A 16,032-nucleotide genomic window follows, 5' to 3' on the forward strand; every position below is an offset into this window, starting at 1 on the left:
AGCATCGCCACCGTCGCCAGAGAGAGCTGCCACTTTACGGGTGGCTAATAGACCTAGTGGCCGGGCAGTCCCGGTGTACGACGAATGCAGCGAGTTATAAAAAGTTCCAGTAGGAGCCAAGACGAACGATGGCGCGAGATTAAAGACAGGCCATTATAATAAAACAGTCGGGCTCCTGGTGAGATGGAGGCGTTACTATCATGCCACACTACTCGTGGCAAACGACGCGGATCCAATACTAAGGACTTAGTGTGGGCAGTAGTAGAACAATGTTTCCCATTATCATTTCAGTCGGACCGTCCGATCGCATGTCCTCTGCCTTACAAACCGAAGACACCAAGTCTGATCGAGGGTAGTGGGAAAAGAAAAGGGGGAAATGCAGACACAACCTTTGCCATGGCGCCATCCAGAGCAGACAGATAACCTCCTGAGAATAGCAGAAAAACAAACCATTCATGAAAAAGACCGAGACTTTTCATGAGCCGAAAGTATGCCCCCCTTCAAGACTAGTCGAGAGGGTAAACCGGGGGAAATAAAATAACAAGACGCCTTGCGCTATGCAGGGGAATAGGGGGAACATGATGGGTGTATACTCGACGCAGGGGGTTATGTCGTGGGTATAATAAACACGAGAATGGCCAACTCGTCTCGTCATAATACAGAGAAAGAACACAAAAATGGACAACGGCAGCCTGCTCAAGGCAACAAATCAAGGTGTCCTGGGACGCTTCCAGTAGTATTGCTGCAAAGACAAATGTCAGCCTAAAAGTTCCAGTGTAACGTTGTTCAAATGGAGACGCAGGACGAACCTTGTGTTGCTTCCGACAGGCACGGAGGCTCGGCTTCCGCAGTCCGTCAGTAACGGCCAGGCGGCGCTGCTCGTCCTCGTCGGCCTCGGGGATGTAGTAGCACTGGCTCTCGAGGGGCTGGCCCGCGGCATCCTTGCCCTGGCGCGTGATGATGCCGATGCACGGCGTGGCCTCGATGACGGCCTGCAGCTGGCGCGTGTCCAGGTCCCGGCGCTCGTCGGCGGGCAGGTTGCCGAGGATGGCGGACAGGGGGGAGGAGGAGAGGCGCGAGAAGGCGAGCTGGTTGACCACGTGGTTGCGGATGGTGGGCACGTCGACGTTGTGTAGCAGGGACGACGAAGAAGAGTCTCGGGACGTGCCATCCGCCTCCTTCTTGACGGCCGTGTTCTCTTCCTTTGGCATCATCTCGACGTCCTTCTTCTTCGGGGAGAGGGCTTCCCGAATGGCGGCAAGGCTGCGGGAGGCCGCCTTGGCCTGGTTGTTGGCGAAGAGGGGATTGCGGGAGCGTGGCTTGGTGGGAGACATGGCGGGGTTCCGGGGCGAGGTGGCGGTGATGGAAGCGAGGCGGTTGGAGAGGTCGGCGCCAAAGGGACCAAACGAGTGCACGATGGGATCGTTTTCCTCGTCCGGGTCCCCGTTATTATCGTCTTCGTCCTCGTCCGGCTCGCTGAGATCGGAGGAGAACGAGTTGGTCACTTCGGTCACGAAGCTCTGTCCCACATCCCGAGACTCCTCCTCTTCCTTCTCCTCCTTTTCAGCATCATCCTCCGAGTTCGGGTCCTCGAAGATGTGGATCTCGCCATCCTCGTCTCCTCCGGGCAGGAGGGAGGCGATGCGCTGGGACGAGGCGAGGTTGCTGACGCCGGGGGTCGGGGACTCGGGGGTCTTGATGCGTGCGGCCCGGCGCAGGGGGCTGGAGGGGCTCGATTGCAGCCCTGACGCACCGCTGCCACGGACCATGGAGCGGGGGGAGTCGTCCCAGGACGAGTCGGACAGGTTGCCGCCGCGGGCGTCTTTCCTGGGCCACTGGATCATGACGCGGGCATCGTGCACGTCGACCATGATTTCGGTGCCCTCGGTCTCGGAGGTGAACGAGTCGCCCTTGAGCAGCTCCCACGTGCGGCCCTGGCAGTGGAGCTTGAGCCCGTTCCAGCCGTGGCAGACAATCTCGACCTTGTTCGGCTCGAGGGGCGTCGAGGCCGGGATGTACCGCGCCCTGACGTGCACGCGCGAGACGAGGCGGTTCCCCGAGAGCTGGTAGTGGGACGAGTTGCTGGAACGGCCCAGCAGGAGGGTGTCGCCGTTCTCGTTGAGCTCGACGGCCGGGACCGAGGCGAGCGGGGCGCGTTCCGAGAGGCCGTGCCGCCCCTGCGACCATGTGCCATTATTTCCATGTTGTTGGGACGGGGAGAGGCCGAGCCCGACACGCGGGGGGGACGAAGAGAGGATGCCGGTGCTCGATGTCGGGACGGGCGTCGGATATTTGAGGTAGGCACCGGAGGAGCCGACGGAGCCGGGTCGGGCCTGACGCTTGAGAGGTCGAGGGAAGCTCGGCGAGGAGCTGAGAGGTTCAAAGGGGGGTAGGAGGCTGGGGGCGGGACGCTTGGTGCCCGCGACGGGGAGGGTCGGCTCCTGGGTCTTGGTGGGGGGTGAAGAGTCCATCATTGAGGGCGACTCTGCATCAGGGTGAAACTGCTGAGTGTTCGATACTGACGCACAAGAGAGCAAAGGCAAAAAGACAGTATTGGAGAAGATGTAGAGACAGACGTCAAGTCAAGTATCACGTGTCTTGGGTCTCGTGCCGGCTTCTTAACCTGCCTTTCCAATGCCGGGTGATGGGAGTATGATATGGGTGGAGGATGATATGTGGATGATGAGAAGATCTTTCTTGCTCCAAGGGATGCAGAAAAAGAAAAGAACCAATTCTTCAACAAAAAGTTCGTAGTGGCAGGCCGGGTTTGAAGAGGCCAAGGGCAAAAAGAAAAAAGCTAGGCGTGGGATCTGTGGCCTTTTTGATCGAGGCCCGGAGCGCGGGGGAGGGAAATTGAGGAGCGTGTCTTGGTGGTTAAACGCGGCCGCATCGCGTTGGCGTTGGCGTTGGCGTTGGGCGGATCCCTGACACGGTGCTGTGGGTCGCCTGTGTTACGGTACTGTACGGTGGCTGTACTTTGCTGTCGGGCGCCACAATATGCGCTGTAAGCCTCCAATCTTCAGCGGTTACAGGGGGCTTGCCTCTACGGACGACGCGTCGTAGTGGCTGGTTACAGGGAGGTCCTCTAAAGTACAATGTACTTGGTCTGTACTATCACGGAATGAGCCACGATGGGACTTGTTCTTTGGGTTTTCTTCTCCCCTTCCTTCTCTACTTCTTCATTCTGTTCCTCCATTTGACTCTATTACCATCAATTCAGTGGCCAGAATACAGTTCTCTCATACATTTCCTATTCCATCTCTGAAATCTGAGGTCTGAGGCATTTGCGTCACTTCAGTCCGTCCACCAGCCTCCTCGAATTCACGTCCCCACCATCCCGCCTGTATCAATCCTACGAAGCGCGTCCTTGCTAGTGCTCAGACCAAGCCAAGAAGAAGCCCCTGTTATGGCAAGAACGCATGCACTACATTGATTTAATTACTTGTAGTGCTTGCACAATTGTATTCCCGGGCTTCGGTTCTGTCATTACTCCTCTCGGCCTTCCCTTCCGACTGGTCTCAGGTGTTTCGTGACTGATCAGCTGTCAAGCCAAGGAAGACCTTCCCTTCCGATTGCGTTGGATGCATCCGCTAGAATACTAAAACACCGCATTGGGCCCCAAGTGATCATATCCCGCGTCATGAACCGACCGATACGCGACTGGTGGCCGGTTGAGCCAAGCGCCGAAAGCAGGAATATACCGTCTTGGAATCGTGGGTCCCTCAGAACGGACCATCCACCGCCGCCGAACTGCCAATCCTCAAAATGGCCTCAGCGATGCTGACTTGTATCATTCCTCAATAGCTATTACCATTACCTCTTCGCCTGCGCTGGATATGGGAAAGAGCGTACGTTGTAGTAGTACAATGGACACCAGATAATTGATGTTCCATGTAGTTCTATAATAAGCAGCCACCTTTTTGAACTCATTGAACAATCTCCCCTGGCTTGCCCAAGGCTTTATGACAATGGGCATCGTCGTATGACTGCAATAGCACTCATTGTCTATTCGAGGTGAAAGGACGGAGGAAGCGTAATACCAGGTGAGGCACCGAGTTCAACACCGATCGGGTGCCATAAATCAGACCCACTATCGGCCCCCGGCGCTCCGATCCTCCGACTCCAACGGCCCAGCTCTGGCGCAGATTTGCAGACCGCTCGAATGTGGGTCCACCCAAAAAAAATTCTGGACAATCTTCTTTTCAACCTCGCAATCGCAACGATACGATACTCCCCACCATCCAGCCTCTTTCCTCCTCCCATAATCACCATGTCGCCTTCCAACGAGGTTGCTACGAGGTCACAGACCACAGTGGCCACCATCTCACCGGACCAGGTGAGTCAAAAAGACGAAAAAAACCTTCTCCTTTCCGCGCGCATACTGACTTACGCCCTCCCAGACCCTCAAGGCATGCAAAGCTTTGCACGCCCACATCCACAAGACCACAAAGGCCAAGACCTCCGACCCCAGCAAGAAGAATCTGCTCGTGGACGATGAAGATGCCATCGCAGAGACCCCCATCTGGCTCAACCTCACCACCAAACGCCACATCGCCGACTCGAGCCGCCTCAAGCCCGGCAAGATCCGCCTACCCCATTCCCTGAACGACAACGAGCACGCTACCGTCTGCCTCATCACCGCCGACCCGCAACGCGCCTACAAGGACATTGTCGCGTCGCCCGAGTTCCCCGAGGCCCTGCGCAAGCGCATCACCCGCGTCATCGACTACTCCCACCTCAAGGCCAAGTTCAGCCAGTACGAGGCCCAGCGGAAGCTCTTCTCCGAGCACGACGTCTTCCTCGGCGACGACCGCATCGTGAACCGCCTACCCAAGGTCCTCGGCAAGACCTTTTACAAGACCACCACCAAGCGGCCCATCCCCGTCGTCATCCAGTCCAAGGCCGCCAAGTCGGACGGCAAGAAGAAGGGAGGCAATAACAAGGACAAGGACGGGAAGGAGGGTCACAATGCCGGTAGCGCCGAAAGCATCGCCGCCGAGGTGGAGAAGGCCCTCAGTTCCGCCCTCGTCAACCTGACGCCTTCCACCAACACGAGCATCCGCATCGGTCTCGCTCGCTTTTCGCCCGAGCAGCTCGCCGCCAACGTCGACGCCGTCGTCGCCGGCCTCGTCGAGAAGTGGGTGCCGCAAAAGTGGAAGAACGTTAAGAGCATCTACGTCAAGGGGCCCGAGACGGCCGCCCTGCCCATCTGGCTGACCGAGGAGCTGTGGCTCGAGGAGACGGACGTCGTGGCCGAGCTTCCCGATTCGCAGAAGAAGGCCATCAAGGAGAAGCCCAACATTGGGAAGAAGCGCAAGGCTGTGACCGAGGGGAAGCAAGAGGAGGAGGAGGAGGAGGAGCAGGAGGGAGCGACTACGGGTACGCCTCCCAAGAAGGCGAAAAAGGCGAAAAAGGAAAAGAAGGACAAGGAAAAAGAAAAAGCTGCGCTGCCGGCGAGTAACGATGAGGAACTCGATAAGCAGATTGCGGAGCGCAAGGCGAAGCTGAAGAAACAAAAGGCCAAGGCCAAGGCGGCGCTCGAGGACTAGAGAAAAAGGGAGAGACATGGCCCGGGGGGGATGTTTGTACATTCATTCCATGCATGACGGGAGGGAGGGGCGTACGGCGTTCATTTCGTCATTTCGTCATTTCGTCGACAGGAACTGTGACCACTCAAGACCAGCCTCCACTGTAGGCATGGCGAAGCGTAGACAGAAAGAACATACACTAGATTACAGGAACATCGTTGCGATGACAACTGATCAGTTTATTGCGCTGTTTGCTCTACTGTTAGCTAAACCATAAGCGGAAAGAAAAGACGGACGACAAACGACAGACAACACAACTACAACTCCTCAAACACCAGCTCATCCGCCGCATTCTCCGCAGCAAACGTCTTGCCGGCCGGCCCGAGAAACTCGGAAAACGTCTTGTTCAGAGTCTCGTCGCCAATCTGCATGTGGTCGCCCGGAATCTTCCTAAACCTCAAACCGCCCTTGCGGTCCAGCGCCTGCAGCCCAAGCCAATCCTCGCGGTACAGCGCCCTGGCACGGAGCGGCACCACCTCCGTCCCGTTGACCTCGTCGAACCAGCTCGTCTCCTTGGGGATGACCGTCTTGTCGTCCTCGAACATGTACATGACCAAGTTGTCGAGGCGGGCCAGGTTCTCCGCGTAGGTGGCGTTCTTCTCCGCGCGCTCGTTGTTGATGTCGGCCAGGAAATTCGACCCGTCGAGGTACCGCGCAAACTGGTCCGGGGCCGGGTCGCGGAAGTACTGGGCGGGGACGAGGCGGCTCTGGACAAACGACGACCACGTGTTGAAGCGCAGGAGGGCCATGGCGCCCTGGCAGAGGAAGTCGCGGTCGCCGCAGGCGCGGAACCGCGCGATGCCGTTGTGCTGCGCGCCAAAGGTGACGAGCGTGCGGACGCGCGGCTGGTTGCACCGCTCGACGTAGCCGCGGAGGAACTGGCCGCCCTGCGAGAAGCCGACGGCGTCGATGGCGGGGGCGGTCGAGAGGATCGGGTGCGCGGCGAGGTCGGCGCAGACCGTCTCGAGCTGCGCGCTCACGTTGCCGAGGAAGGTGGCCGAGCGGTCGGCGTTGGGGTCGTCGCCTAGCTGGATGTGGTGCACGAAGATGCCCGGGTGTTGGGCCTCGGCGAGCGAGGCGATGTGACGCATCCCTTCGCTGTTGTAGGCGTCGCCGAGGCCGTGCCAGATGACGAGCGGGAGGGGGGTGTCGTCGGAAATGGGCGCCGCGGTGACTAGGGGTCTGAGGCCCAGAAGGGCCCAGGTGAGGAGATGCTTCATGTTGGGTGTTCAGATGGGAGATGTGAACGTTGGTGGTGGTCAGGACGGGCGGCGGTTATCCATGTGATGTGATTATCAATAGGTAGCAATCAGTAGCGCTCTGAGCTAGCTTATCTGATTGAGATTAATCATCAGCTGAAATACGGAAGCGGTACAATGATGACCCGATAACGCTCGGACCAATGCAGTGCAAAGTCTCGCTGGTCCAGAAGTTCCGGAATATTCTTCTCTAAAATAAACCTCTTCCTGTCCTTACAAATTTGTCGCGACTTGGCCCAGCGCATGGGCTGAATACGTGGTCTGCTGGCCAGATGGAGAAAGAAAAAGACTGGCCAATCTTGCTAACAAGGCGCTGCGATTCAGTCCAGGCCACTATGGTATGTGCAACTCACCCTCTGCGTCCCTTGTTCAAGACTACCTGATGATATGCAACCCACCCAAATATGTTTCAAGACGGGATTGATTCACCATGAAACCAAGCATGTAGCTGAGATTTCTTCTCCACCTCGATATTACAGAGCATATGCATGCATGGATCGCGGCTAATACATTCACAGGCTTCGGTGTTGTCGCGTCGCGGTTGATGTCCCAGGTAGCCGTAGGCTATTGCGAGACTGGTCGTTTAGAGGATCATTGGTATATAGCAAACAACCTAGGCAATCGAATAAACCAATGTCACGCTTACATGGCTCTGTTACACATTTCGAAGCCGTCGCACTGATTGGGTGTCTCAAACCAGGATCTCGAGCCCGAGATCAGCTGTGCTTAAAAGTGTGCCGAGCGGTCAAATGAAAGTCGAGATGCCCAATGCTCGGAGCAATTGAGCCGGAGGACTTCGTACGCCATCGCGTCTTCCGTGATCAATGCAAGTACGAAATATTCCACCTTCTGACTCTTATAGTCAGGTGTGTTCGTTCTGGGAGGCTTAGTTTGGGTGCCTGTCAGCTAACTGAGCTGTTATCTTTCAAGACAAGTATACAATGTGTGTCTACTCCTACAGTCCGGTCAAGTACACACTCTGCAACGACCAAACACCGACGACCATGTTCAAATGAAAGAAAAATGGCATTCCGCTGCCATCCATGTCGGAACTGTCAAGACGACGATGTATGCTCAAAGCCGAAGTATAGCCGTCATTTGGTCTCCCTTCACCTACGGAGTACCTCTGTAGATCTATCAAACACTTGGTCCATCACATCATGGCTGGATTTGTGCCTTACCACGTAAATGTCAACGACATCGAAGGCATTGGCTTCGGCACCTTTGCCCAGGTGGGGCGTGTCGGCAAGTCGGGATATGTCGTCAAAGTCCCGTCTAATAACGCGTATGAGTATTTCGACAGAGAGAAGATGGCCTACGAACGCCTAGGACACCATCCTAATATCGTGCGATTCTTCGGCGAGGCTTGCATAAGTTCGGGCGAAGAAGTATTACGAGGCCTCATTCTAGAGTACCACCAGCAAGGAACACTGGATAAGATCATCTCCACTACGAGCACTAGGACTTTGCGAGCCGAGTAAAGTCAACCCTCTCCCGCCCTTTGCTCCTTGAAATTCTAACGAACATGTATCAATCCAAGGTGGGCGAGACAAGTGATTGAAGCCATACGACACATACATTCGTGCAGCATCGTCCACGGGGATTTTGGTTGCCATAACATCCTCGTGACAAGCGATGGAAGCCTAGCACTAGCTGATTTCGGCGGATCGAGGATCGACGGCTCCGAATGTCTCCAGTTCGCCCCAGCTCCCTATGCCATGCCAGGGAGACATCAGGACCAGTCAGATCCAACCGAGAGAAACGATCTTTTCGCTCTCGGCACTGTCCTCTACGAGATTAGTTCCGGCCACCTCCTGTGGCGAGACCTCGACGATAACGAAGTCCGCCGTCGTTTTGCAAAACACCAGTATCCCAGCCTCGAGGGTGTACCGGGCCCTCTTGCATACATCATCATGCGTTGCTGGAGGGGCCAATACGCAACCATCGACGAGGTGGCCAATGATTTGGAGAAGAGTAGGGCTTCCCCGATTGCGCTGTTCCGTACGCGGCTGGTCGGCCTAGGACTTTTGGTGTCTCTCATGGCCGTAGGTGTGCAAATCCGTCGCGGGGGTTTCCACAGGCCTTCAGGTCTAATCAGTACACCTCTCCTGCGTTCGAAGGACTGGCTGAGCTCTCTGTGGGCTTTCTTCCATGGAACTCAACGGGGCTAGGGTATGACTGCTTTGTGACGGACGGTGCTGTAGATGGGTGACGACTGGCGATGCCTGGTGCAAAGCGCCAACTAATATTAATTATCGCACGCTCGCTGCGGCGCATTCGTAACCAGTAGGTGAGCATTTGAAGCCGTTGGCCGGCTACATGGTCCCGTTCCAGTGTCGCTCACGTTTTCCATGCAACGACTTGTACTCAGCTCGTGGCGTCAGTGAGGTCTCCTAGCGGACTTGTGACACCGCCTGCTCAAGAATACCGGTACTGGGGACGTATACGGAGATGATGAGGGGGTTTATTGGGGAGAATAGCAACATGTTTCGTGATTTGGGGGTTCGACGAGACCCAACGGAGTGACTTGAATACGAAGCGAATGTACCTCTGTCGCGGGAAGGACGCACGGACCACCTGTCAAGCTACCTACTACCCACGTGACATGGACTGACGGGATCCGGAACGCGGCGCCCATGGCAGCCAGCAGCAAGAATTCGACCGCGAGCTGAATAGCTTCACTTTCAACCTGGTCAACTCTCCAGCTATACAGCCTCTACCACTATCAAACCGCATCACTTACTTTCACGGCAGAACTAATTTTGGCCTCCGCGATGCTCGTGACATGATCATGAGCCACAGTTCCCTTTTCCAAAGCGACATCTCTCCCAATTCCTACATCCATATATAGGTCTCGAGTCGTCATATCGACCTATACCGGACTTCCGGCCTATTCGACCACAATACAGCACTTCTGGTATCTCTGGTCACTCCGGGACATGGCTTGGACCTCCTTCATCCCTTACCCCTAATGCCAACTGGAGGAGCGCCGCCTTGATTCGCTTATAGCCTGGTCATCAGCCGTCTGCGTCGACCCAAGATGCCCCCCAACGGTCCTCGGTCGCAAGCGTTTTCGCGCGATGCTGCCGACGACCTCATTCAACAATCACCCATCCCCGATGGCGTCGTGCCTCTAGATCATTCCGATCCCCCCAGGGGACCTCACCCGGGCCATGTCCAAGTAGCCTGCCAGTTCACGCTGGAACAAAAGCTGCGCCGTATGCTCAAGGAGCAGTGCTGTGACCCGGCGCGCGAGGACACCTACCGGCTGCAGGGCGTTCATTTGATAGATAGCGTCCGCGAAAGCCTCCACCTGTGAGTTGCTGCTCCGATGCTGTCTCCCTGCACCACTGCTGTCACACGAACAAAGCTAACGAAGCCACGCTTGGTCTCCCTAGACCCGTCCGCACCTTCGATACCGCCTGCTTCTATTACCACCTTTTCCGACTCTGCCATAGGGACGTGGAGTACAACTACCAGGACGCCGCTCTGGCATCACTCTTTCTGGCTTGCAAGGTGGAAGACACCATCAAGAAGTCCAAGGAGATCTTGTGCGCTGCGTACAACATCAAAAATGCCGACTACCCTACGACCCAAGACGACAAGGTATTTTTTACGGCCATGCACTCACTGCCTTTGCAACCTTAGCGCTAACTTGGTCTAGATGTTCGAAGGGCCGTCGCGGATAATTACAGGCTTGGAGCGTCTCATTCTAGAGACCATCGGGTTCGATTTCCGCAGCCGATACGTCCAGAAATACATCGTCAAGGCCACCCGCGTGATACTGGGACCGCAGGCATCCAAGGACTTCTTCACCCTCACCTACGATATCGGGATTGACCTCCACAAAACCTTTGCCCCCATCAAGCATGCAACCTGGACCATGGCCCTGGCCGTCATCGAGCTCGCGGCCCGTATCACCGGAACCCATGTGGAGGATATCCGACGCGTCCAGCCATCCGAATGGCACACGACGCGCGACGACGTGCTCGAGACTCTGGTCGACCTTCTTGATCTCTACACTCATCACACCAAAGCGACCAAACTCGGGTCCAAATACGACCTGAACAGGTTCATCGAGATTCGCATCGACATCAATAAGGATATTGAAGCCGCGCAAGAGGAAAAGACAGTCAAGTCCATCCCGTTCTGGTGTGATGCCTGTGAAGTGGAGCCGCCGCCGACGGGCTTTTCCTTGGCCGTCACGCCGAGCTTCACACCGAGCTTCACCCCAGGTGTCACCCCCGGTTCGGCCACGTCTCCCGCCACCGTGGGTTCGGGCAGCAACCCTGCCGTCCGGCGCAGCGCGCGCAGCGCCGAGGGGACCATGCGGTTCGTCTTCGACAAGGACCAGGCCCAGAAGGAGCGGGAGGCGATCAATTCGTACCTGCACGAGGACTACGAGGAGGTCGAGATGGACGTGATCGAAAAGGTTCCCGAGCCCGAGCGTCGGAACCCTAGGGAGAGGGGCGACGGATGGAACTCGCATCCATATCCACGGAACCGAGATCGCAGGAAGGGACACCGACGCCGCTAGTTTTTCTCACGACTCGGCTTCGCTTTAGCATTTAGAACTGGTCCAGGATGGCGTGGTAGTAGCGTTTCAACGGGTGGTGCATAAAACATATGTTCTCTGGCGTTAAAGGAGCAATGATACCCAGGGCTAGCTAGGCTTTAGCTGCTCGGCATAGCATGAATAGCAGGCGTGAACGGTATATGGGGGGACGGGACGGTATGAGCAGGGCATACCAGATATTTGTACGATGACCCAGCACAGAAAGTCAGGGGTTACGAAGTTATATCCAGGACGCACATTTCTTCCCCGGCAGTCAGATGTCATGGTGAACAACCCACACACTATTCGACATGCAACGAACTTGGGCCCAGCGACTGCGACACGGCGTTACACGGCAATCTATATCATTGGTATCGCCAACTCTTACAAGAACAAGGACTATCAAACAGACAAAGCCGCCCAGGGATCCAGGTCTAGATCTAACCCACGACACCCACGACACCCACGACATTCACCAACTTCCTTACTCCAATCGGTCTCCCTACCTTCACAGCACAGCACGAAAATTCCACGAGTTCATGTCCCCGACAAACCCTTCAGCTGGGCCGTTCAGCTTGTCCGTCAGCTTGTCCGTCAGCTTGTCCGAGGTTTGACGACGCGAAGCATCGACTTTGAAAGTGAACAAGCCCCAGATCTTGATTACGGGATGCACCAAGCCGAATAAGACGTGGCACGGAAGGTAGACCAGATCAACCGGGTACCGCGCAAAGTGCGATGAGAAGCGGAAGCACTTGACAAAGACCATCAAAGCGCAGAGCGCCAGGAACCGGTGCCGAGACCAATACCCCATGCCACTCTGTACATCGACGTACCGGCATAGCGTCCCGCGCGAGAAGGTCCAGAGCAGCGCCAAGTCCCACGCCAGGGGGAGTGTGAGAAACGCCGTCAACAGCGACAGGATGTACGACTTGGGCCTCTGGAAAAGGAGCCTCGGACTGCACAGCGCGGCGAGGACGGCACGGACGGTCCGCCTCGCGTCGAGGGCGAGCAGGTGGCTCAAGCTCGGCAGGGTGGCGACGGCCGGGGTGACTTCGACGACGGGGTCGTCCCCGACCGGGGCGAAGGTGGACTGGAAGACCAGCTTGGCGCCTCGCCTCTCCACGGCCTCGCGCGCGAGGAACGTCTCGATGTCCATGTCGTCGGCTTCCTCCCTGGGGCGCTTCCCCTTGCCATACCCTCCCCAGACACCAGATAGGGGTACTTTCGTGTCGCGGAGTCGAGCCTGGATGGCCTCGTCGTCCAAAAAGGCGGTGCGATACGCCGTGGTGCGGCCGGAGGGGAAAGGGAGGAACGCGGTGATGAGGCTGTAGTCGGCTCCTCGGCCGCTGGATGCCTCGCGCAGGTCGTGGGCGCGCTTGGTAAAACAGAGGCAGGCGAGCAGGTTGGCGGCCGAGGCGAGGGACCATTCCCCCTCGCCGATGCGGCGGAGGCGTTTCTCGATGCTGACCACGGCGACTTTGTCGTCGTCCTGGAAAGGGGCGAGGAGCCACGGCAGGATGGCGCGGGTCCATGAGACGGTGTCGTCTGCGAGGACGGTAATTTGGGTGGCGACCCTGCGCACGGCGTGGGCGATGCGCACCCTCTCGCTTGCGTCCTTGGTGGCGGCGAGGCCGATGCGGGTTTGCGGGTACGAGTGGCGGTAGGCTTCCAGGACGCGCTGGGTTTGGACGGCGAGGGGCCCCTGGACGGTCACGACGAGGACGGCGTAGGGGTGGGATTCGAGGATGGTGACGATGGATTCGGCGAAGGAGTCGCTTTCCGGGTTCGTGGTGGGGAGGATGACGGTGACGTCTCTCTGGGTGTAGCGCTTGGATCTGGATTTCGGGCGCACGGGTCTGTAGCTGCGTCCGATGCGGCTGGGGTTGTTAATGCGGGTGCAGCGGAGGATGAGGATGAGGAGGAAGAGGATCGTGTAGGTTTTGGGTGACGGGGCTCTCATCTCGGACCACAGGTAGGCCAAGGGCCGGAGTAGGACAGTTGCCATCTCGGCGACGGCCTCCTCGTGTGGACTGAGCATTGTCGAGAGTAAGTAGTGTGAGTGCTGAAGGCTGGATATGGATAGCTGGACTGGTTGTAGGGAATGGGTGGTTTCTGAGCTTCATCCACGGTCAAACTGGTCATTGCTATTCACACGTCTGATACTGAGATCAATCTTGGTCAAAACATTGGAAAAACACTCGAGTTATAAAACATACGTCAAAGGAGTGAACAACTGTCCCAGACGGGAACAAAGCACAGGCTCGAGAGTCCAGCCAACAAAGAGTCGCACCAAATTGGGTGTAGGACTGGGCTGCCAAGCGTCGAGTCTGTGTAAGTCAACCCTCGATGCCATGATGCCTACTAATTCGAGTCCACGGCTTTGTCGCGATGCTCGTCGAAGTTCTCAAAGAAACACGACCCTATGTGAGGATATTGGTATGAGCATGCCTTTGAAGCTCTTCATTATTGTCTGTCCTTATTTCATTCGGCTCATAATGAAGACTCGCATGTCCTTAGTCGTCTCAAAGACTTTGTCGAGACCTCTTTGTAGGAAACAATGGCTTATGAGCTTGGAGCCTCCAGCGTGGGGATAAGGCCTTTGACTCCAGATGAGAAGACTGGGAGAAAGAAGAACCGTGGTAGACGTTGTTCTTTATCAAGACAAAGACGTCCAGCATCTGAGCTCTTTGTCCGTTTTTCTTTCCATTGTGTCCAATACAACGGCCGACCGCAACAAGTCTTGAATGCCAAAGGAGACAAGGGGCAGACACCTCGTCAAAGAGGGCCAGGCTCTTGAGAGGTGAGCTCAAATGATCGTCAGACAAGTGGCAACGGACGGCGAATTCCAAATCTCCTCAGCCATTCCCTAGTCGTCTCGTCATCCAGTCCTCCACTCTCTTCGACGAGGACAAGGAACGCCGGCGTAAGTTTCTACCCGGGGCCGCCTGAAGGAGTGAGGTAACGTGTCGCCACGCCAATGTGCCAGCACGGCCTGAAAGGGAAGGGGTTGACCAGGGGGTGTAGGGCAGACGGTGAGGGAGGATGCGAGGAGTGGAATTAGCAAAGGATTCTTTGTTGGTCTTCGCCGTTCCTGTCTTTACTAGGTTTGAATTATCTTTTCGTCCGCAAAAGTGGAACAAAACAGGGAGACAAAGGGAGACAGAGGGCAGGGCAATGGGAGGAGGGTAGACAAAACCAAAGGCCTAGGGAAACGTACGATTGGCGCATGCGCACTGGAGGCAGTATTTCGAAATATGTCTCGCAGAATTTGTTGACAGCAGAGAACCTCCCAGCAAATAGAGGGCTGTGACGCTTCTTCGTAATCCCATCCTGAAAGCCATATATCGACCCGGGACATACGACAGGTTAAACGAATTCTCTGTCGTAAATAGAGCCTCGTCCGAGGGCCGATCTGTTTTGTGAAATCTAGAGAAAAACGAACTGAAGCGGAAACCCATAGGCCAGGGACGATGAAGGACCATATTGGCTCTGCTAGTCATGGCCAGGAAGAGTCTAATGGGCTTTTGGACCGGACAATGGCGAACAGGGGGATGAGGGGAGCCCAAAGGGAGTGGTTGTCTAGACACCAGTTTCAGCTGATGCCCAAAAGTCGCCAATGCTTACTAGTCAGAGGATAATCATCCGATCACGGGATGCTATGCCATGCCTTGCCTTGGTTATCGTCGACTGCGGAATCTGAGGTATCATGGGACCAGGTGGAGGTGATTACTCGAGAAACTTGAAGTCCTTGCAGGCGCATCTCTTCCGACTGACCTGGATAGATGGACATTTAGTGTGGCAACGGATTAGATTCGAAAACGAGTTCGTCATGGCCGAGAATACTCGCCGAAGACCTAGAGGGCCGTCTTGCAACGCTGGTCCAGGGCCTGCCCAGCCCTTGACAGAGCAGGACACATTGACCATCGCGGGAGATGACTGGATGACGACCGGACCGGACTTGTGGCCCAATGGGTTCAAAACTCTTTCATTCCCACTCTAACGAGATACATGTACAGCTTCCCAGATGCACCGGAAGGAAACCAATCCTAGGAGCTCTTCTCGCTCGATTCCGCCTTCTTCGCCGCCTGCTCCCGGTCGTACTCGATCAACTGCCTCGACCAGCTGCGCTCCATGTTAGTCCCGAAGGCAAAAAGAGGAGGTCCGTCGCGTTGGAAGACGTACTATCTGCTGGGAAAGAAGGAGCCCTCTTTGGGCATGACGTATCTGTGTTCCCGCTCGGCGCTAAGCTTCCACACGCCGGCCACGATGCCGAACATGACGAGACCCGCGATGGCCGTGTTCTTCCTCCAGTTGGCCGGCTGCGCGTACCAACCACCGGCCGGCGACCAGACGTGCTTGGGATACCTAGAGAGATCGAGGCGTTAGGGTCGGCGGGCTTTGTCGCATTGTTCGGGGGTGAACTCGTCGGATCGTGGGAGGGAGTCGGGGAGGAGAGCACTCACGGGACTCTTGGACCGCCACCCTACAAAGACGGTTAGCATAAAATTGGAGCATGGCACTCGATCGACACTTACCATCTTGACTGTAGACGAAATGAGCGGATTCGGGGAGTTGGGGAATGTCAATGGTTGTTGCTGGATCACGGTATGACGGGAATGGAGTCGATTGA

The 16,032-nt window shown here is 56.4% G+C and overlaps 7 protein-coding genes across 7 annotated transcripts; 3 read left to right on the forward strand and 4 right to left on the reverse strand.

Annotated features, from left to right (window-relative positions):
• Positions 1-148: 148 nt before the first annotated feature.
• ACRALDRAFT_1078969 (uncharacterized protein) lies at positions 149-2,668 on the reverse strand. Its single transcript, XM_071018842.1, has 2 exons — positions 810-2,668; positions 149-742 (listed from the first exon to the last, which is right to left on the reverse strand). Exons 1-2 carry the CDS (start codon positions 2,472-2,474, stop codon positions 710-712), a joined length of 1,698 nt encoding a protein of 565 aa, XP_070879250.1. The 5' UTR covers positions 2,475-2,668; the 3' UTR covers positions 149-709.
• Positions 2,669-4,270: 1,602 nt separating this feature from the next.
• Positions 4,271-5,549, forward strand: ACRALDRAFT_1053969 (uncharacterized protein; the record flags this gene model as incomplete). The annotated part of the gene is made up of 2 exons (XM_071015801.1): positions 4,271-4,336; positions 4,401-5,549. 2 exons carry the CDS (start codon positions 4,271-4,273, stop codon positions 5,547-5,549), a joined length of 1,215 nt encoding a protein of 404 aa, XP_070879251.1.
• Positions 5,550-5,845: 296 nt separating this feature from the next.
• On the reverse strand, positions 5,846-6,808 carry ACRALDRAFT_1027131 (uncharacterized protein; the record flags this gene model as incomplete). The annotated part of the gene is made up of 1 exon (XM_071014809.1): positions 5,846-6,808. One exon carries the CDS (start codon positions 6,806-6,808, stop codon positions 5,846-5,848), a length of 963 nt encoding a protein of 320 aa, XP_070879252.1.
• A 1,199-nt stretch (positions 6,809-8,007) lies between these two features.
• Positions 8,008-9,114, forward strand: ACRALDRAFT_2050569 (uncharacterized protein; the record flags this gene model as incomplete). The annotated part of the gene is made up of 2 exons (XM_071021587.1): positions 8,008-8,324; positions 8,388-9,114. 2 exons carry the CDS (start codon positions 8,008-8,010, stop codon positions 9,016-9,018), a joined length of 948 nt encoding a protein of 315 aa, XP_070879253.1. The 3' UTR covers positions 9,019-9,114.
• A 773-nt stretch (positions 9,115-9,887) lies between these two features.
• Positions 9,888-11,384, forward strand: ACRALDRAFT_2093004 (uncharacterized protein; the record flags this gene model as incomplete). Its single annotated transcript, XM_071022612.1, has 3 exons — positions 9,888-10,162; positions 10,246-10,453; positions 10,512-11,384. 3 exons carry the CDS (start codon positions 9,888-9,890, stop codon positions 11,382-11,384), a joined length of 1,356 nt encoding a protein of 451 aa, XP_070879254.1.
• A 526-nt stretch (positions 11,385-11,910) lies between these two features.
• Positions 11,911-13,440, reverse strand: ACRALDRAFT_2024263 (glycosyltransferase family 2 protein; the record flags this gene model as incomplete). Its single annotated transcript, XM_071020202.1, has 1 exon — positions 11,911-13,440. One exon carries the CDS (start codon positions 13,438-13,440, stop codon positions 11,911-11,913), a length of 1,530 nt encoding a protein of 509 aa, XP_070879255.1.
• A 1,957-nt stretch (positions 13,441-15,397) lies between these two features.
• Positions 15,398-16,000, reverse strand: ACRALDRAFT_1091117 (uncharacterized protein). Its single transcript, XM_071019550.1, has 3 exons — positions 15,938-16,000; positions 15,585-15,885; positions 15,398-15,524 (listed from the first exon to the last, which is right to left on the reverse strand). Exons 2-3 carry the CDS (start codon positions 15,677-15,679, stop codon positions 15,449-15,451), a joined length of 171 nt encoding a protein of 56 aa, XP_070879256.1. The 5' UTR covers positions 15,680-15,885; positions 15,938-16,000; the 3' UTR covers positions 15,398-15,448.
• Between the last annotated feature and the right edge of the window lie 32 nt (positions 16,001-16,032).

The sequence above is a fragment of the Sodiomyces alcalophilus genome (genome assembly GCF_042370955.1).
Source record: "Sodiomyces alcalophilus JCM 7366 unplaced genomic scaffold ACRALscaffold_1, whole genome shotgun sequence".
NCBI classification, from domain to species: Eukaryota; Fungi; Ascomycota; class Sordariomycetes; order Glomerellales; family Plectosphaerellaceae; genus Sodiomyces; species Sodiomyces alcalophilus.